The sequence below is a fragment of the Amia ocellicauda genome, chromosome 5, assembly GCF_036373705.1.
Source record: "Amia ocellicauda isolate fAmiCal2 chromosome 5, fAmiCal2.hap1, whole genome shotgun sequence".
Classification (NCBI taxonomy): domain Eukaryota; kingdom Metazoa; phylum Chordata; class Actinopteri; order Amiiformes; family Amiidae; genus Amia; species Amia ocellicauda.
In genome coordinates this window covers 35935044-35956493 of record NC_089854.1, presented here as the reverse complement: position 1 = coordinate 35956493, position 21450 = coordinate 35935044, and the positions used below count along the sequence as shown (strand labels likewise).

General features: G+C 44.0%; 1 protein-coding gene and 3 long non-coding RNA genes across 4 annotated transcripts; 2 read left to right on the top strand and 2 right to left on the bottom strand.

Moving 5' to 3' along the window:
- Positions 1-398: 398 nt before the first annotated feature.
- LOC136750163 (uncharacterized) lies at positions 399-5060 on the bottom strand. The gene is made up of 5 exons (XR_010816831.1): positions 4953-5060; positions 3784-3963; positions 2342-2416; positions 1805-1850; positions 399-1293 (listed from the first exon to the last, which is right to left on the bottom strand). It is a non-coding gene; the product is annotated as an uncharacterized LOC136750163 (long non-coding RNA).
- LOC136750162 (uncharacterized) lies at positions 3951-7255 on the top strand. The gene is made up of 6 exons (XM_066704984.1): positions 3951-4038; positions 4458-4697; positions 4896-5141; positions 5507-5641; positions 6011-6130; positions 6266-7255. Exons 1-6 carry the CDS (start codon positions 4012-4014, stop codon positions 6386-6388), a joined length of 891 nt encoding a protein of 296 aa, XP_066561081.1. The 5' UTR covers positions 3951-4011; the 3' UTR covers positions 6389-7255.
- Positions 7256-12192: 4937 nt separating this feature from the next.
- On the bottom strand, positions 12193-15615 carry LOC136750161 (uncharacterized). The gene is made up of 3 exons (XR_010816830.1): positions 15339-15615; positions 14823-14868; positions 12193-14311 (listed from the first exon to the last, which is right to left on the bottom strand). It is a non-coding gene; the product is annotated as an uncharacterized LOC136750161 (long non-coding RNA).
- A 3475-nt stretch (positions 15616-19090) lies between these two features.
- Positions 19091-20417, top strand: LOC136750160 (uncharacterized). Its single transcript, XR_010816829.1, has 2 exons — positions 19091-19292; positions 19428-20417. It is a non-coding gene; the product is annotated as an uncharacterized LOC136750160 (long non-coding RNA).
- Positions 20418-21450: the final 1033 nt, after the last annotated feature.

Genomic DNA, 21450 nt, shown 5'->3' with positions numbered 1-21450 from the left:
CGGCATATGCCCACTGAAGAGCCTTCCCAGTGAGGAGGGAGATGATGAAGGCGACTTTAGCCTCCTCAGTTGGAAAAGAAGCAGGCTGATGAGCGACATATAAAGAGCACTGTAACAGGAACCCTTCACACTGATCCGGGGAGCCTTTGTATTTGTCAGGAACTGCCAGGCAGACTGGTCTTGCTCCAATTGCAGGTACCCCAGCTGTACACGATGTAGCAGGTGATGGATTGGATTGGAAGTTCATATCTAGGTGGTTCAGGGTGGTCACAATGTGTTTCAGCAATGTGTCATGCTTACCAAGCAGAACACCCTGTGCGGAAATGGCTGTATATATTTCTGAAGGCTCCGCTGGGTCCATATAAGGCTAAGCCTTCTGTCAGGGGTGTCACAGAGAGACAGGTGGGATGTTTTTAGGACCCACGTGCGGGGCAACAAAGAAGACCAAAAGCAGGCCGGTAAACAGGTTAAAGGGGCAATCCAGGGACTAAGTCAAAATAACAAGCAGAAGGTCTGAGATCAGGCAAACAAGACTAGACAGGAAACACAAAAGGCAAACGCGAATACAGGCTCAGTATTGTCGCACTGGAAGCAAACAAGACTTAGCAGAAAAGGAAGGGAACAAAGGGGTATAAATACTGAACTGGGTAATGAGGGGCAGGTGTGGTAATTGATCAATGATTGAAAGATGCTCATTCAATAAGCAGCTATGGCAAGAGCGACATCTGGAGGTGAAGGCTGAGCAGAAGTCATGACAATAGTCATCATTTAATAGAGATCCCACAAATATGGAGAATGTATGCAAACAGTGGGTATTCAAGTGTTATTACCTTATTTTTAATTTTTACTATTACTTTTTATTACTATTAGATATTTTGAATATGCATTTTCCACAATATGTGTTGTTATTTCCAAAGGTTGTAAAATAATTAGTGGAATTGAGTCAGTTGTCACTTACAAAAATCTCAAACCAGTGGTATTTAATTGGGTCAGCAACATGTTACAGATGAGACAGAAGGAAGTCACGCTGCTTGTGCTACGAGACCTGCGGGCAGCAGCGTAGCGTGTAAGCATCCTGAACTCTGTCACAGAACCTGTGGCTTTCTGTTTAACACAAAGAATACATCAGATGAAAGTCACGTTGAAAGCGATCACTCTGATGCATCTAGGGCAGTGCAAGACAGTTCCTCTGGTCAGTTCACCTGCTGTTTCAGACGGATGGAGATCTGAGTCTGGATTGGAATCTCAAGGCCACTTCATTTTGGCCAGGATGAGGCTGCTGCCCGTGAAAATCTGGGAGAGGAAACATGATCGTTTTAGTGCACATGTGCTTCACAGACCTTTGTTAATTGCTTGATACCCCAGCTACCCAAATAACGTGGTGTCAACATTCTAGTAAAGTGAGCACAGAAGCTCTGGCGATACGCATGTGCAGATGGAGGCTGGCAAAACACTCTAAACTAAAGTATGTCTCTTCTATAATCGGACATGCAACAATCACAGAACATTCACAATTCCGTGGGGTGAGGGCAACGTGTTTCCACAACATTTTCCTGACGACAAATTTGACGACATTATCTCACTTGGCATATATGCAGGAGGGGAATTTTTCCTCACCCTGACTGGAGACTGTAAATGTGCACAGACTTTGTAGTGATTTATTGATTCTGTTAGGTTACTGTATGTATATATTAGAACTGTATATGCTGGGTTTATTAATCCACCATCATACTACATTCATTCATGTGTTCAGCGTTACCATATACTGAACACAGGGATAATTAGAGCATAGGACACTGCTTACTTCAGCTTTCTGCTCTGTATAAGTGTTCGACAAAACCTTTCAAACCCTGTATTGAAAAGATGAGAAGAAATACATATAAGACAGGCGCTGTGGGGTGAGTTAAAAAGGGAAGTTATTTATTTATTTATTTGAATACCTCTATTTTCCTTCAAGATATTCTCTTGATTGTTCAACTTAATTTTCCACTTCTGGGGTAAGCTATGTAAAATGTTATTATTATTATTATTTAGTTATTAGCAGACACTCTTATCCAGGGTGACTTACAAAACATAAGAGCATTATAAAAGTGCAATACAGTCTAGAATTACAGATCAAAGCATAGTACAATTTAAAAGTTCAAAATTACATAAGTACATACAAATATGGGTTTATTATTGTCTTTTATATTAAATAGAAGTAGCATTTAGTTTATTGTTAATAATTTCTTAACAGACATGCTCTTCCTGGGTGACGTACAGTTCACACCAGAACAATATAGTAGTAGTATCTGTTTCATTTTTATCTTATTATTACCTTTATTAAACCGATAATGTTTACCTTAATCTTGTAGAGCCCTTTCCCTAAATCGACCAGGTCCTCTGTGGTGAGATTGTTGGCATCCAAGGAAATTAACTACAAGCAAATGCGACAAACATGAAACGCATCCCCAGTGATGGACTTCGATGCAACACACAGTATCGCCCTCAATAACTGAAAATAAAAACTGGAGTTATATATGTGCATCATGGAAACACAGCACACCTATGATTCCTATGAATGAGGGTAGCAAAACTTCTGCCAAATAGGCGGACTGGCCATCGGGCAATTCTGGGAGCAATTCTTTGGCAATTCAAATGCCAGAAGGGCCAGGACATTTGTCAGTTTGTTTTGCCGGTCGATTCCCAAGTGGGCTGGTCGCCCCGTGTAGATAACCGGACACCGCACATCGCCAAGAAGCCCCCCTACCCCCCCGGACTGCACTTCCTCGGCACCCAGAACCGCACATCGCCAACACCCCCCCCTACCGGACTGTTTGAGTATCTAATGTAGTTTCTGCTGACAGAGCTGGTAGCCCATTGGGAGCCCTAAGCAGGAATGTTTTTGGGTGCCCCTTCACATGCACACCTACTAATAATACATTTTAAAAACAATCAATGTTATACATCTGTGTGGATTGAATACTGGGCATTACATTATACGCTTGTCACTAAAACAGTACAACATGACATACATTGAACAAAGGTTGATTTTACTCCCTATTTCGTTGTCTTCTAGCACATCCTCTAAAGGAGTGGATGGGTATTCCCAATGTCTTTGAAGCTAGGTATCAAATATACTTGTATTTTAAAAGTAATTCAATCAATTTTAAAAATGTAACTGAAATGTTATTGTGTGGTCTTGTATCAATGTGGAAATGGGGTAATAGTCTTATTAAACATTAATATCCTTCCAAAAGGATGAAATAAGCTAGACACAAGAAAATGCGGCATTTCAGTTTATATATTTGATACAGTTCAGGTAAAATATAAAGAGAGAATACACACAGGGATACCAATCATCATCACCAGTTAGTGCGCTGCTTTCAGTTCGTTGCAATTGACTCTTTTGGTTTTGACAAGGCGCTATAAGTTAATACATTATTATTAGGAATATTATAAATGCCATTTTAACATGTCCACTCTTTCAATTATGTAATTATTCTTAACCAAAAGACATAGAAAACAAAATGAATGGATCCAAGAACAAACCGATATATATATATGAAAATGCTGGCAGAAGCCATTGTCAGTGCAGTGTCCTCTCTGTCTCCTGGCCACACAGCTGCACAGAGGGGCTTCTACCGGTATTTGCATAACGGGACAGAGGCATGGGGAGAGCGCCCCCTGCAGGGAACAGGACCCTGCTGGACAGGACTGGGGCGACTGGTCAGCCTGTAAATAGTTGTATGGACATTATAATGATCTGTAAGCAGATATTTAAAGATCGATGGCCTCCATTACCTTTGCCCAAGGGTAAAAGATGGGCGTGGCCAAGGCCAGGGGTCATGACCTCGAGCTGCCGGCAACGTCCTGTGTAGTTAACCACGCCCCTCTGTTGTGTGCAGGCAACGTCACAATGGTATCTCCATGGTGAACCGGCTTATAGCGCGCTGAAGACTCTATTGCTCATTCGGATTAAACCTGCGGACGAAGGAAGAAGCGTAAAGACTGCCATCCTCTGGTTCATCCATGAATTACAGAAAAAGAGAGAAAGCTGTGAGTTTGTCCTTCACTGGTGTGTCGCTGTGTTGCTAATGAAGTGCTGGGTGTATTAGTGCTTTTATCCCCGCTAGATGGCGCTGCAGTTTTATTATGCTTCTTGTGTTTCGATACGGTTCCTCCTTGCTCCCTTTCCCGGAGCCCTTGACTGTGAGCTACATCTCCGCAGCACTGTTACCGTCCAGGATGTAGGACCTCACTTACTGCACTCACCTGTGTACATTGGACATTGCAATTTGAAAACGGTATTATTTTGAATTTGTGTTGACTGATGCCTTTTACTTAACTGTATTTGTGCACTTTGTTTTGCACTTATGTTGTAAGTCGCCCTGGATAAGCGCGTCTGCCAAGAAATGATGATGATGATGATGATGACGATGATACTCATGTGTGTGCGGTGTTTGTTGCTGTTGCAGTACTACGCTACGCTACGCAGCGCCTCTGCCGCCCTGCCCGTCGCGGACTTGTTCTCCTGCGCGGAGTGCGGCGGCTTCGTGCAGCCGCCCATCCTGCAGTGCCGGGCCGGGCACCTGATCTGCCGCCAGTGCCGGCCTAAGCTGCGCCGCTGCCCGGGCTGCTGGAGCCGCCTGAAGAGCAGCGCCCGCAACCTGGCCATGGACAAGCTGGCTGCGGTGCTCGGCCTGCCTTGTGAGGAGGTGAGTCCGGGCTTCAGCCTCTGATTGCAGCTTCGTCATCCGGAAAACATCGCTCTGTCTCTGTCTTACTCGTGGATGTTGCTCTGCGCTTTCTGACTCCTGTTGATTTATTGTGGAAAAACAGCTGCTTGGATGTGGCGCTATTTGTGCTCCGTTTCCTTCACTAATGACTGATGTGTTTTTCCTGCATTGCATTAGCGCTGCAGCGTTTCAGCCGCCGCTGCCCTGTCGGCCCAGGCGGCGGAAGTGACGGACCTGCTGGAGTGTCCGGCCTGTTTCCACTTCGTGATGCCGCCGATCGTGCAGTGCCAGGCCGGGCATCTGATCTGCCAGCAGTGTCGGCCGAAGCTGCGCCGCTGCCCGGCCTGTGAGGGCTCTCTTGAGGTCCCCATCAGGAACTTGGCCCTGGAGAAAGTGGCCGCGACGCTTCCCATCCCCTCCGAGGTGAGACTGCACTTCGGCCCGAGTGAAGCTCCTCCTCCGGCAGCCCGGGCAGCTCGCTTGTACGAGCACAGATTGAGAGGCTGACACTGAGCATGCGCCGTGTGCGCTGCCTCAGTCACTGAGATCTCATTACAGTGGAGTTTGCTGTCTGTAGCTGCCAGTCTCTGGCAAAAACCCCATCTTAGAGAAAAAGTCTCTGAAGTCGCTTCACAGAGTCAGTGGCTCTTATCTGCGTGTTGCTGAGGTTTGCGCAGGTTTTCGCTGCTTGTGCGCAACCGCAATGCGAACCGATTTCCAAATACGACTTGATGCGCTGCAAGGACTACTACACAGCTCCGTGCTAATAAGTGTGAACCCACATGCAGGTGGATCCGGAGTGGGACAATGCCTGGAGGCAATTCTATATCTCGGGCACCGAGGTCATCCTCAAGAAGACGTTTCTGCACCGGGCCAGAGAGGCGCTCACGGTGCCAGGCTGGAGAAGGAAGACCCACACAGAGGTACATTGTACTGTCTGTCCCTCTCTCATATTTAAGCTGCTTTATTGTCGTGACTGACAGATATCCAGCAATTACAGCAATTAAACATGACATATATATATATGGGAAACAATAAATGAATCACAATGTTTTATAAAGTGTATTACAGAATAAATACAATCGTAGTATACATAAACATTTACTTTATAATTATTATGAATCAAACTGAACTAACTAACCCCTATGGTAGGGGCCTCTGTATTGGGCATCCAGTGCTCTCTCTCTCTCTCTCTCTCTCTCTCTCTCTATGCGGTGTTCATGTACTGCAGTGTCCGGTCAGTCAGAGTGTCTCTGCTGTACTGGATTAACTCCCCTCTCTCTCTCTCTCAGGTCAGGTACACGTTACTACACAACACCATGGAGGATGAGGAGCAGATTCCCGCCGGCCTGGATGTGACGCCCGCCTGCCTGGTTGTGTCGCCCGCCAGCCTGCATGCGGCACCCGCTGTGGTACGTACAGTGGAGCAGTCCAGCCCTGGAGCTGCATAAACAAGGACACACTGATTGAGCCAATGGATGGATTATGATCCTCTTCCTCTGCTCTGTGGCGTTCGTACTGAGAGACTCTGCCCTGTCTGCACACAGGACCCGGCCACACAGCCAGGAGCAGCGGCCCCGGCCACAACCCCCTCCATATGGAAGCGCGCCCGTACCTTCCTCTCCAGTGTGTGCAGTGTGATTTTCCGGAGACGAGGGACCAGGAACTGATAGGAGAGGAGTCTGCGGACGTCCCATCAGTTATTGCTGGGGGAAGGGGGACAGATCCTGCGGAGACACCAGCCCCGACCACAAAACCCTCCCAGTGGAAGCGGGTCCGAGACTTCGTCTCCCACCTGTTCAGGGCGAGGGACGAGAGAGCGTGATCTGGACTAGTGTACTGGAGTGCACTGGAGGCTATAGAGTCCACTGCTGCCCTGATTCATATTTCAATTGAACTGATTGGTGCCCTGATCAAACGTCATCAAAGACCTCGTTCACACTTACTAGGCCGGCCCTGACCCCCTCAGATTTAGTCCTGCTGTTTACAATCACACTGCATCTGCACCTGAAATTGCATAGTGCTGTCACACTAAGGTAGTTCAGAGTTCAATCATAGTTGGTAGGAGAAAGAAAACATAAATTGTGTAGCTGGTAAACTTTCTATTGTTTTTTTTCATCTACTGGGACGATGCAGAAATGTTTATAATTCGAATGGAGGATAAGGTAAAATTGAAGGCGCCCGAAGTACTCGATCGCCACTGTCTGTAAGGATATACAGTTAGTGTGGACAGTAACACAATTGTGATCATTCTGGCTCTGTACGCCACCACAACGGATCTGAAAGGAAGCGATCAAGATGTTCTTTATCCAGAGAAAAGTGCAGTCTAGAGAAAAGGTAGTTTTTCCAGGGAACTGAAAATGCATTTAGTTTATGTCTTCTTTTGAGCTGCAGATGTGAACGCACTTAGGCCTCCTAAATCCTCAAATGTGAACTGGGTCAGGGAAGAAGCAGGACTAAATTTGAGGCTGCCCAGGGCCGGCCTCTTCAGTGTAAACGAGTCTAGATTCTAAAATAAACAATTACAATTGACAATATATGCATGTCTTCTGTTTACTGTCTTGTACTTTGTATGTATTCTCCATGTTCAGGTTGAAGAAACATTTTATAATTAATAGAAATCTAAAGAAGCTGATGACACTGGGGGTTGACACAACCAAAGAGCTTCTGCACAAACTGTCAGAAAGCGTCTCAGGGAAGCTCCTCTGCGGCTCGGCGTCCTCTCCAGGGTCTGGACCCGACTGCAGCTCTGGTGGACTTTCCTGCAGTCAGCAGCCAATCGCACGTCCCTCAAAACATGAGACTTGAAATCCATACATTAATTTATTTATTTCAATTGACCGATATCCTTATATGAACTGCAACTGCATACGTTCTTTGAAATTGTTGCATGTTGTGTATATATTTTTGTTCAGTGTATATATGTAATATCAAGCACATTTTTTGAAATAAAAAATATAAATGACAATGAATGACAGTCTGTTTGTTGTTTAGAGTGTTGTGTGCTTTCGTTTGGCAGGTGTGTACACTACCTTGTTTCTTTCCTCCTGTCACTTGCTTACAGAATGCAAACACTCAGGGCTTTTATCTACCAGCTGTATGAGATATATTTCAAATGACCTCTCCAGCAAAAGGAATCCATGTTGATCATTAGGATCATGAATCTAAAAATATATTCAGAATTTAAAACCATGATCCTGCATTGCACCATTGTATTGAAATTCTTCTAATTACACAACCTGTTGGAGATGGACCACAAGTGATACTCCAAGAACCATAGGAAGTGAACCTCAGGGTTAAATAATGACTTCAATTAGAATAAGAATGCCAATAAGACAGTTTGATGATGTTTGTTTTCCAATATATATTGTTTTCCAAGCAACAGGGTCTAGGACCCAAGCGCAGGGCAAAACTTAAAGCAGATATTAAAGCATTGGAAATTGTAAAGGTACAGAGAGGATAACACAATAATCAAAGTCAACAAGTCAAGCAGGAGGTCATGGGATCAGGCAATCAGACTAGAGTAGGCAAATCCAAGAACCAGTAAAACAAGTACACAAGCAGAGTCACGAACATAGAACTGCTCAGACTGTTACACAGACAATCAAGCAAGACTTCACAATGACTGTTGGTAACAAACAGGTTCATATATTGAAGAGAAGGGCTGGGGGCGGAATAGAGACAGGTGTGTAGAGTGATTGGAAAACGAGGAGCAATTAATTAATCAGGGTGAAGGAGAATGGCAAGTTGTGGTGAATAGTGACCTCTGGTGGGGAGTGAGGGAATGTCATGGCTGGGCATGACCCCTACTCTGGACCAAAGATGAATCTAAACTATTTTTTAAGAGCATGAAAATGATAACCTTGTGAAAATCCATTATTCCAATTATTATTGGTAATAGCTTTTTTGCGAACTCTTGCTCACACCAACAATGAGGTCTGTGTGTGTTTATTTTATTCATTATTTCTGACAAATCACATTTCTTTTGCCTCAATTCCATGCTCAGTATAAGTGTTCATAATTGTGGTTCAAAGTGCTATGTTTCTTTCATAAAGTGTGTACAACAGTAGTGCTGCTTTGTATTATTCTCATTGTGGTCCCTTGTTATTTCATTAGTATTATCAATAAGCCTGTTTTATATTGCAGAAGTTCATTTCATGCAGATTTCTTATGCGATTGATTTTTTTATTGTTTAATGCAGGATTTGTTTTAAATAACATTGTTTGCACTTGTTTGTTTCATATTAAATGAAGTGTTTTAATAGTTTTCTTCAATGTTCTACAAAAATAAACAAATGGAGTTTTCCTTTTTTATTTTGTATTCGGTACTGTGGCTATCCCTCACGTTTCTGATTAAGCTAAGCCACTTGGTATTAAGAGGACAATGGATTCAATTTCCACATCCTTGAATGCTTCGTGTCTCTGTAATATGATATGCATTCTGTTCAAACACGTCTCAGTCTTGTCTGTTCCTCCTCAAATACATTCTTGCAGTTGAAAGACCATCAATTGTGTGCATCATTCATTTGAATCCCAATAGCAAAATGTATCTTCTTAAATATCCACAAAATGATGACATTCCTGTTGCAAGGGGATTATGTTGTTCGACAAATTAATAAGTAGTGGGATATTTGCTAAACATAACTACAGTTAGCTTCTAAAATTGAGTTCAAAAGCAGAAAATGACATTTACTTGATAAATGAGCAATAAAATCAATGTATCTCAAATAAATACTACAGAACAAAGATACATATTTTTCGTACTAATAGGAACACTTGTATCCCACAGCAAATGTCCTCCAGGCTGCCCCTCTACAGTATGTAGTATGTAGTCACCTCAGATACCTGTAATCACCAAAGATAGATTTTTCTCAGCACTACCAAACATACTAATTGAATCTATGCTTCCCACTTCAGCTTGTGAAAGTAGGGGTTCTCAAACTTTTTGGTTGATGGACCCTTTTTTGAAATGCAACATTAATCGCAGACAGTTTAACCAGCTCTTGTTGTGCCTTTCCACTCAACCGACAGGTTTACATAGCAAAAGTTTAAAATGGATCTAGAACCCAATCGTATTCCTGCATCTTTAAATGTTTAAAGTAAATGCCGAATTAACCTGCCAAAGTTGAAAGGTGGGCAACAATAGTGCCTCCCACACAGTCAATTGTCTTGCTGTTCGTATCCAGGAATTCTGTCAGTTGTGGAAACATATCAGAGTTTCCATTGATCACTCTTGTTTTCCAAATGTCTAGTTTCTTCATACATGATACAATTTTGTCACTCACCTCAAGTATGGTTGCATTGCCCCCTTGTGTGGACAGATTCAGGGCATTCAACAAGTTAAACATGTCTGCGAGTTATGCAAGCTTTGTGATCCTTAGCGTGCCAGAAAAGTTTGTGGCAAGTGTAGGATTATGCACAGAAAGAAATCCCAGCAGCTCTTTGAGAGGTTCAAAAACTCTCCCCATCACTCTGCCGTGAGATAACCAACACACCTCTGTGTGATACAACAATTTGTCATATTCAGTGCCTGTTTCGGAACACAACTTTGAAGACGGCCGTGAATTCAAAGGCCTGGACTTCACAAAATTCAAAACTGTCACAACTGCATTAGAAAAGCATGTAATTTGGGTTGCACATTCTTTGATGCAAGGGTCTGGCGAAGCAGCATACAGTGTGTAACAATCACATTTGGGTTTATAGCTCGTATTCTTGCTACAACACCATTCCTTTTGCCTGTCTGTAAGGATATTCTACTCACTGTTAGGGATTATTATGTTTTGTTCTGATATTATGTAGGTATACTGATTACTTAACCTTCTGCAACCATGTAACAGCTTTCTTATTGTAGGATTAGGATTAACCTTTAAAAGTTGCAGATTTGACATTGACATATCTCACTGTTAGAACTGTTGCCATGGCAGGCCTCTCAGGGCCAGGGGGGCTGAAATTTTTCATCATTGCAGAAATAAACTACTCGTGCAAAACTGTGTTTCTGTGTAAGTTTAGAACCCACAGCCTTCCCCTCAACTCTATTCTGGAAATGTCAAACCACAACTCCCTATATTTTGAGGATGAGCTCAGAGCTGATTACATAAACAATATACATGCTGCTCTTCGGACCTACCAGAAATAAGATAGAGTCCCACGTCATCTACTGATAGGCAAACCGTGCAGATATATCAACCGAAACTCTCGAGTTGTGTCTGTGTGATGGGAGTTATGATAACGGACACATTCCATGTCTGCCTAGCAACTAGATCTGTAATATGATATGTCCTGCCCTGGAACTCTGACTTCTGACATGTATAAAAGTGTGTGCTGTCGCAAAAATAAACTGAAGAGAAATGGTCTGGCATTGTGTCGGTGACTTTTCTTGCCGATCTCGTATCCTACGGAGGATCCACCATCCTGCACTGACGGAGCTGGGTTATCCTAGTCCAGGAGTTATCCTAGTCCGGGGAACCCGAAGGGTTCACTTCTCCGTGAAGTGGTTGTACCTTAACACTGTCATTGCGGCCGCACTGTCTGTACAAACAGCCACACACTTCTCCCAGTTTAGAGACTCAGCTTTCATGAAATCATCCAGTATTTTGACAATGTCTTAAAGAACATGATAACATAAGAAAGTTTACAAACCAGAGGAGGCCATTCGACCCATCGTGCTCGTTTGGTGTCCATTAATATCAAAGTGATCCAAGGATCCTATCCAGTCTATTTTCCAATGTTCCCACATTTTCAGCTTCAACCACATCACTGGGGAGTTTGTTCCAGATTGTGACGCCTCTCTGTGTGAAGAAGTGTCTCCTGTTTTCCATCTTGAATGCCTTGAAGCACAATTTCCATTTGTGCTGATCTGCAAAAGCACCTCTGGTTTGAAATCGTATTCAACAAAAACAATGCCATTACATTGTGTTGGCTCTGGACTTATAATCTGATGTTTGATTTGATTTGTCAGTGTGTTGAAACTGTCACTTGCAATGAGAAAAGACTCACAAGTGGACTGTATTTGAAATGCAATCATTGTCCAACTTTTTCGTTGATGATTTTCTTTATAATAACCTTCATCAACCTGGTATAGACGGGGATAAGAAGGGCAGACACTTCTACAAATGGAAAAGCTTCTTAACATGTGAAACGTTTCGAAACAGTATGACGAAATGAAGCCCTATTCAGCCTAGTCACGTGACTTTGTCACATACACAGATACTATAGCCGACACATGCAGTCCTTCACAGCCCCTGCATACCTTGGACTCGTAGTAAATCACCAGGAATTGGTCTCCTTAATTACTAAAATGAAAACAACAACCTGCGCACTAGACCCTATACCCACTAAACTGCTAAAACAATCTCTGCCATTAATTATTCACAGAATACACAATATTATTAACGTCTCTTTATCCTCAGGATCTGTTTCTGATTCATTTAAAATAGCTGTAATTAAACCACTTCTTAAGAAACCCAGTGCCGACCCTAACCAGCTTAAACACTATCGACCTATCTCAAACCTTCCCTTCCTTTCTAAGGTTCTAGAGAAAGTAGTTGCAAACCAACTGCAAGCTTTTTTAACCGATAATCATCTTTATGAAGAACTTCAATCAGGCTTCCGTTCCGGCCATAGTACCGATGTAGGGCACGCCAGTGTTATTATTTTATTAGACTTAAGTGCGGCTTTTGACACAATCGACCACAAAATCTTGTTACACCGCTTAGAAAACCATATTGGCCTATCTCGCAATGTGCTTTCATGGTTTAAATCATATCTGTCAAACAGACTCCAATATGTACAGATTAACGAGAACCACTCAAATTTAACTGAGGTTAAGTACGGAGTCCCACAGGGCTCAGTCCTCGGACCTATACTTTTTTCATTATACATGCTCCCTTTAGGTGATATCATTCGACGACATAATATTAACTTTCACAGTTACGCAGACGACACACAATTAAATCTGTCAGTAAATCTTAACAACACCATAGACCTAGAAAAACTAATGTGCTTAATGTTAAAACATGGATGAAAAAAACATTTCTTATGCTTAATTCTGACAAAACAGAAGTCGTAATTTTAGGAGACAAAAAACGAACTGTTCATCATGCACTAACAAAACTGAGTAATGATAACTTTAATTTCTCCCCTAAGGAGATGGCACAAAACCTGGGTGTCATCTGTGATCATAATCTATCTTTTGAATCACACATTTAGAATGTGTCGAGAGCTTCCTTTGTTTTTTGTTTTTCTCTCCTCCGTGCCTAAATGGTTTATTTACTTAAATGTTCACTCACTTTATGAAAGATCATGTAAAATGTTTACAGGTCTATATTTGATTTGATTGTATTTATGTTTTTTATTTTGCTATACGTTTGTTGTATGTTTACCAGTCTGTAAAGCGCTCTGTGGCTACCCTGCGAAGGGCGCTAAACAAATAAAAATGTATTGAATTGATTGATTTTGATACAGACTTCGGAGCAATGTCTCGAAACGCAAGAGTGGTGACACAGCACTTTATTCTCCGATACTGTGGGGACAGGACTGAGCAGCCACAGCACCACAAACACCGCACTGCACAGCACCCCAAACACCACACCAATGTCACCTGTTTTGGTGTATTTAACTGCTCCATCTCTTGGGTTCTTCCTGTTTGCTCCATTAACTCACAATAACAGCAGCATTTACTGACCTAGAGCCGCAGCAGTGCAGTGGGCGATCATGAACCCTGAGTTCAGGCCGCCCTCGCTATCCAGGAAGGCGGGCAGCTCGCTCAGAGAGGGGTTGCACAGCCGTTCGATCCTCCTCTCGCTGATGGAGGCCAACTGATGCACCCCAATGGCCAGGTAGTCCAGAGCCTGAGGAAACATCTGACCCATGACCACCTTCATAACGACACAGGTTTCCAGGAGGACTACTGCTAGGTTCAGCCTTGATCTACTCACCCTAATAAGCAATCAGTTTCATGAGTACCTATTGTCTCTCACGACGTCCTTAAAAACAAATGAGTGTAGGAAAGTGAAATCAGAAAGGTTGTTTTCTGAGAAAGGTGCTCTCCTCCATGAATCACGGCCAGCCTTTTCACCAATGGCCTGGTAGTCAAGAGACTGCAAAGAAAAGGGACTGCAGAGACTGAAACATCTTGCACAGGGAAGATGCGCTTGACTTCAGAGAAATGCAATGTCACACTGAAATCTTTGGTGAACAAAATGGAAATGGGAGCAGGACACAGTTTACTGCACTGCCTCATTGTAATTCTTCAGTAATTTCTTCAGATTTTATCATTCATGACACATTGCTCAGCAACATGTTACAGAAGAGAAAGAAGGAAGTCACGCTGCTTGTGCTACGAGACCTGCGGGCAGCAGCGTAGCGTGTAAGCATCCTGAACTCTGTCACAGAACCTGTGGCTTTCTGTTTAACACAAAGAATACATCAGATGAAAGTCACGTTGAAAGCGATCACTCTGATGCATCTAGGGCAGTGCAAGACAGTTCCTCTGGTCAGTTCACCTGCTGTTTCAGACGGATGGAGATCTGAGTCTGGATTGGAATCTCAAGGCCACTTCATTTTGGCCAGGATGAGGCTGCTGCCCGTGAAAATCTGGGAGAGGAAACATGATCGTTTTAGTGCACATGTGCTTCACAGACCTTTGTTAATTGCTTGATACCCCAGCTACCCAAATAACGTGGTGTCAACATTCTAGTAAAGTGAGCACAGAAGCTCTGGCGATACGCATGTGCAGATGGAGGCTGGCAAAACACTCTAAACTAAAGTATGTCTCTTCTATAATCGGACATGCAACAATCACAGAACATTCACAATTCCGTGGGGTGAGGGCAACGTGTTTCCACAACATTTTCCTGACGACAAATTTGACGACATTATCTCACTTGGCTTATATGCAGGAGGGGAATTTTTCCTCACCCTGACTGGAGACTGTAAATGTGCACAGACTTTGTAGTGATTTATTGATTCTGTTAGGTTACTGTATGTATATATTAGAACTGTATATGCTGGGTTTATTAATCCACCATCATACTACATTCATTCATGTGTTCAGCGTTACCATATACTGAACACAGGGATAATTAGAGCATAGGACACTGCTTACTTCAGCTTTCTGCTCTGTAAAAGTGTTCGACAAAACCTTTCAAACCCTGTATTGAAAAGATGAGAAGAAATACATATAAGACAGGCGCTGTGGCGTGAGTTAAAAAGGGAAGTTATTTATTTATTTATTTGAATACCTCTATTTTCCTTCAAGATATTCTCTTGATTGTTCAACTTAATTTTCCACTTCTGGGGTAAGCTATGTAAAATGTTATTATTATTATTATTATTTAGTTATTAGCAGACACTCTTATCCAGGGTGACTTACAAAACATAAGAGCATTATAAAAGTGCAATACAGTCTAGAATTACAGATCAAAGCATAGTACAATTTAAAAGTTCAAAATTACATAAGTACATACAAATATGGGTTTATTATTGTCTTTTATATTAAATAGAAGTGGCATTTAGTTTATTGTTAATAATTTCTTAACAGACATGCTCTTCCTGGGTGACGTACAGTTCACACCAGAACAATTTAGTAGTAGTATCTGTTTCATTTTTATCTTATTATTACCTTTATTAAACCGATAATGTTTATCTTAATCTTGTAGAGCCCTTTCCCTAAATCGACCATGTCCTCTGTGGTGATATTGTTGGCATCCAAGGAAATTAACTACAAGCAAATGCGACAAACATGAAACGCATCCCCAGTGATGGACTTCGATGCAACACACAGTATCGCCCTCAATAACTGAAAATAAAAACTGGAGTTATATATGTGCATCATGGAAACACAGCACACCTATGATTCCTATGAATGAGGGTAGCAAAACTTCTGCCAAATAGGCGGACTGGCCATCGGGCAATTCTGGGAGCAATTCTTTGGCAATTCAAATGCCGGTCGATTCCCAAGTGGGCTGGTCGCCCCGTGTAGATAACCGGACACCGCACATCGCCAAGAAGCCCCCCTACCCCCCCGGACTGCACTTCCTCGGCACCCAGAACCGCACATCGCCAACACCCCCCCCTACCGGACTGTTTGAGTATCTAATGTAGTTTCTGCTGACAGAGCTGGTAGCCCATTGGGAGCCCTAAGCAGGAATGTTTTTGGGTGCCCCTTCACATGCACACCTACTAATAATACATTTTAAAAACAATCAATGTTATACATCTGTGTGGATTGAATACTGGGCATTACATTATACGCTTGTCACTAAAACAGTACAACATGACATACATTGAACAAAGGTTGATTTTACTCCCTATTTCGTTGTCTTCTAGCACATCCTCTAAAGGAGTGGATGGGTATTCCCAATGTCTTTGAAGCTAGGTATCAAATATACTTGTATTTTAAAAGTAATTCAATCAATTTTAAAAATGTAACTGAAATGTTATTGTGTGGTCTTGTATCAATGTGGAAATGGGGTAATAGTCTTATTAAACATTAATATCCTTCCAAAAGGATGAAATAAGCTAGACACAAGAAAATGCGGCATTTCAGTTTATATATTTGATACAGTTCAGGTAAAATATAAAGAGAGAATACACACAGGGATACCAATCATCATCACCAGTTAGTGCGCTGCTTTCAGTTCGTTGCAATTGACTCTTTTGGTTTTGACAAGGCGCTATAAGTTAATACATTATTATTAGGAATATTATAAATGCCATTTTAACATGTACACTCTTTCAATTATGTAATTATTCTTAACCAAAAGACATAGAAAACAAAATGAAAGGATCCAAGAACAAACCGATATATATATATGAAAATGCTGGCAGAAGCCATTGTCAGTGCAGTGTCCTCTCTGTCTCCTGGCCACACAGCTGCACAGAGGGGCTTCTACCGGTATTTGCATAACGGGACAGAGGCATGGGGTGAGCGCCCCCTGCAGGGAAATGGACCCTGCTGGACAGGACTGGGGCGACTGGTCAGCCTGTAAATAGTTGTATGGACATTATAATGATCTGTAAGCAGATATTTAAAGATCGATGGCCTCCATTACCTTTGCCCAAGGGTAAAAGATGGGCGTGGCCAAGGCCAGGGGTCATGACCTCGAGCTGCCGGCAACGTCCTGTGTAGTTAACCACGCCCCTCTGTTGTGTGCAGGCAACGTCACAATGGTATCTCCATGGTGAACCGGCTTATAGCGCGCTGAAGACTCTATTGCTCATTCGGATTAAACCTGCGGACGAAGGAAGAAGCGTAAAGACTGCCATCCTCTGGTTCATCCATGAATTACAGAAAAAGAGAGAAAGCTGTGAGTTTGTCCTTCACTGGTGTGTCGCTGTGTTGCTAATGAAGTGCTGGGTGTATTAGTGCTTTTATCCCCGCTAGATGGCGCTGCAGTTTTATTATGCTTCTTGTGTTTCGATACGGTTCCTCCTTGCTCCCTTTCCCGGAGCCCTTGACTGTGAGCTACATCTCCGCAGCACTGTTACCGTCCAGGATGTAGGACCTCACTTACTGCACTCACCTGTGTACATTGGACATTGCAATTTGAAAACGGTATTATTTTGAATTTGTGTTGACTGATGCCTTTTACTTAACTGTATTTGTGCACTTTGTTTTGCACTTATGTTGTAAGTCGCCCAGGATAAGGGCGTCTGCCAAGAAATGATGATGATGATGATGATGACGATGATACTCATGTGTGTGCGGTGTTTGTTGCTGTTGCAGTACTACGCTACGCTACGCAGCGCCTCTGCCGCCCTGCCCGTCGCGGACTTGTTCTCCTGCGCGGAGTGCGGCGGCTTCGTGCAGCCGCCCATCCTGCAGTGCCGGGCCGGGCACCTGATCTGCCGCCAGTGCCGGCCTAAGCTGCGCCGCTGCCCGGGCTGCTGGAGCCGCCTGAAGAGCAGCGCCCGCAACCTGGCCATGGACAAGCTGGCTGCGGTGCTCGGCCTGCCTTGTGAGGAGGTGAGTCCGGGCTTCAGCCTCTGATTGCAGCTTCGTCATCCGGAAAACATCGCTCTGTCTCTGTCTTACTCGTGGATGTTGCTCTGCGCTTTCTGACTCCTGTTGATTTATTGTGGAAAAACAGCTGCTTGGATGTGGCGCTATTTGTGCTCCGTTTCCTTCACTAATGACTGATGTGTTTTTCCTGCATTGCATTAGCGCTGCAGCGTTTCAGCCGCCGCTGCCCTGTCGGCCCAGGCGGCGGAAGTGACGGACCTGCTGGAGTGTCCGGCCTGTTTCCACTTCGTGATGCCGCCGATCGTGCAGTGCCAGGCCGGGCATCTGATCTGCCAGCAGTGTCGGCCGAAGCTGCGCCGCTGCCCGGCCTGTGAGGGCTCTCTTGAGGTCCCCATCAGGAACTTGGCCCTGGAGAAAGTGGCCGCGACGCTTCCCATCCCCTCCGAGGTGAGACTGCACTTCGGCCCGAGTGAAGCTCCTCCTCCGGCAGCCCGGGCAGCTCGCTTGTACGAGCACAGATTGAGAGGCTGACACTGAGCATGCGCCGTGTGCGCTGCCTCAGTCACTGAGATCTCATTACAGTGGAGTTTGCTGTCTGTAGCTGCCAGTCTCTGGCAAAAACCCCATCTTAGAGAAAAAGTCTCTGAAGTCGCTTCACAGAGTCAGTGGCTCTTATCTGCGTGTTGCTGAGGTTTGCGCAGGTTTTCGCTGCTTGTGCGCAACCGCAATGCGAACCGATTTCCAAATACGACTTGATGCGCTGCAAGGACTACTACACAGCTCCGTGCTAATAAGTGTGAACCCACATGCAGGTGGATCCGGAGTGGGACAATGCCTGGAGGCAATTCTATATCTCGGGCACCGAGGTCATCCTCAAGAAGACGTTTCTGCACCGGGCCAGAGAGGCGCTCACGGTGCCAGGCTGGAGAAGGAAGACCCACACAGAGGTACATTGTACTGTCTGTCCCTCTCTCATATTTAAGCTGCTTTATTGTCGTGACTGACAGATATCCAGCAATTACAGCAATTAAACATGACATATATATATATGGGAAACAATAAATGAATCACAATGTTTTATAAAGTGTATTACAGAATAAATACAATCGTAGTATACATAAACATTTACTTTTTAATTATTATGAATCACACTGAACTAACTAACCCCTATGGTAGGGGCCTCTGTATTGGGCATCCAGTGCTCTCTCTGTCTCTCTGCTGTGTTCATGTACTGCAGTGTCCGGTCAGTCAGAGTGTCTCTGCTGTACTGGATTAACTCCCCTCTCTCTCTCTCTCTCTCAGGTCAGGTACACGTTACTACACAACACCATGGAGGATGAGGAGCAGATTCCCGCCGGCCTGGATGTGACGCCCGCCTGCCTGGATGTGACGCCCGCCTGCCTGGATGTGACGCCCGCCTGCCTGGATGTGACGCCCGCCTGCCTGGATGTGACGCCAGCCTGCCTGGATGTGACGCCCGCCTGCCTGGATGTGACGCCAGCCTGCCTGGATGTGACGCCCGCCTGCCTGGATGTGATGCCCGCCTGCCTGGATGTGACGCCCGCCTGCCTGGTTGTGTCGCCCGCCAGCCTGCATGCAGCACCCGCTGTGGTACGTACAGTGGAGCAGTCCAGCCCTGGAGCTGCATAAACAAGGACACACTGATTGAGCCAATGGATGGATTATGATCCTCTTCCTCTGCTCTGTGGCGTTCGTACTGAGAGACTCTGCCCTGTCTGCACACAGGACCCGGCCACACAGCCAGGAGCAGCGGCCCCGGCCACAACCCCCTCCATATGGAAGCGCGCCCGTACCATCCTCTCCAGTGTGTGCAGTGTGATTTTCCGGAGACGAGGGACCAGGAACTGATAGGAGAGGAGTCTGCGGACGTCCCATCAGTTATTGCTGGGGGAAGGGGGACAGATCCTGCGGAGACACCAGCCCCGACCACAAAACCCTCCCAGTGGAAGCGGGTCCGAGACTTCGTCTCCCACCTGTTCAGGGCGAGGGACGAGAGAGCGTGATCTGGACTAGTGTACTGGAGTGCACTGGAGGCTATAGAGTCCACTGATGCCCTGATTCATATTTCAATTGAACTGATTGGTGTCCTGATCAAACGTCATCAAAGACCTCGTTCACACTTACTAGGCCGGCCCTGACCCCCTCAGATTTAGTCCTGCTGTTCACAATCACACTGCATCTGCACCTGAAATTGCATAGTGCTGTCACACTAAGGTAGTTCAGAGTTCAATCATAGTTGGTAGGAGAAAGAAAACATAAATTGTGTAGCTGGTAAACTTTCTATTGTTTTTTTTCATCTACTGGGACGATGCAGAAATGTTTATAATTCGAATGGAGGATAAGGTAAAATTGAAGGCGCCCGAAGTACTCGATCGCCACTGTCTGTAAGGATATACAGTTAGTGTGGACAGTAACACAATTGTGATCATTCTGGCTCTGTACGCCACCACAACGGATCTGAAAGGAAGCGATCAAGATGTTCTTTATCCAGAGAAAAGTGCAGTCTAGAGAAAAGGTAGTTTTTCCAGGGAACTGAAAATGCATTTAGTTTATGTCTTCTTTTGAGCTGCAGATGTGAACGCACTTAGGCCTCCTAAATCCTCAAATGTGAACTGGGTCAGGGAAGAAGCAGGACTAAATTTGAGGCTGCCCAGGGCCGGCCTCTTCAGTGTAAACGAGTCTAGATTCTAAAATAAACAATTACAATTGACAATATATGCATGTCTTCTGTTTACTGTCTTGTACTTTGTATGTATTCTCCATGTTCAGGTTGAAGAAACATTTGATAATTAATAGAAATCTAAAGAAGCTGATGACACTGGGGGTTGACACAACCAAAGAGCTTCTGCACAAACTGTCAGAAAGCGTCTCAGGGAAGCTCCTCTGCGGCTCGGCGTCCTCTCCAGGGTCTGGACCCGACTGCAGCTCTGGTGGACTTTCCTGCAGTCAGCAGCCAATCGCACGTCCCTCAAAACATGAGACTTGAAATCCATACATTAATTAATCTATTTCAATTGACCGATATCCTTATATGAACTGCAACTGCATACGTTCTTTGAAATTGTTGCATGTTGTGTATATATTTTTGTTCAGTGTATATATGTAATATCAAGCACATTTTTTGAAATAAAAAATATAAATGACAATGAATGACAGTCTGTTTGTTGTTTAGAGTGTTGTGTACTTTCGTTTGGCAGGTGTGTACACTACCTTGTTTCTTTCCTCCTCTGTCACTTGCTTACAGAATGCAAACACTCAGGGCTTTTATCTACCAGCTGTATGAGATATATTTCAAATGACCTCTCCAGCAAAAGGAATCCATGTTGATCATTAGGATCATGAATCTAAAAATATATTCAGAATTTAAAACCATGATCCTGCATTGCACCATTGTATTGAAATTCTTCTAATTACACAACCTGTTGGAGATGGACCACAAGTGATACTCCAAGCACCGTAGGAAGTGAACCTCAGGGTTAAATAATGACTTCAATTAGACTAAGAATGTCAATAAGACAGTTTGATGATGTTTGTTTTGCAATATATATTGTTTTCCAAGCAACAGGGTCTAGGACCCAAGCGCAGGGCAAAACTTAAAGCAGATATTAAAGCATTGGAAATTGTAAAGGTACAGAGAGGATAACACAATAATCAAAGTCAACAAGTCAAGCATGAGGTCATGGGATCAGGCAATCAGACTAGAGTAGGCAAATCCAAGAACCAGTAAAACAAGTACACAAGCAGAGTC

What these genes read in the sequence shown, in the direction of transcription:
- LOC136750162 (XM_066704984.1), top strand. Translation starts at nt 4,012, where the DNA reads ATGAATTACAGAAAAAGAGAGAAAGCT. An exon ending in CGCTTCCCATCCCCTCCGAG is followed by an intron (nt 5,142 to 5,506) that starts GTGAGACTGCAC and finishes ACCCACATGCAG; the next exon opens with GTGGATCCGGAGTGGGACAA. An exon ending in GAAGGAAGACCCACACAGAG is followed by an intron (nt 5,642 to 6,010) that starts GTACATTGTACT and finishes TCTCTCTCTCAG; the next exon opens with GTCAGGTACACGTTACTACA.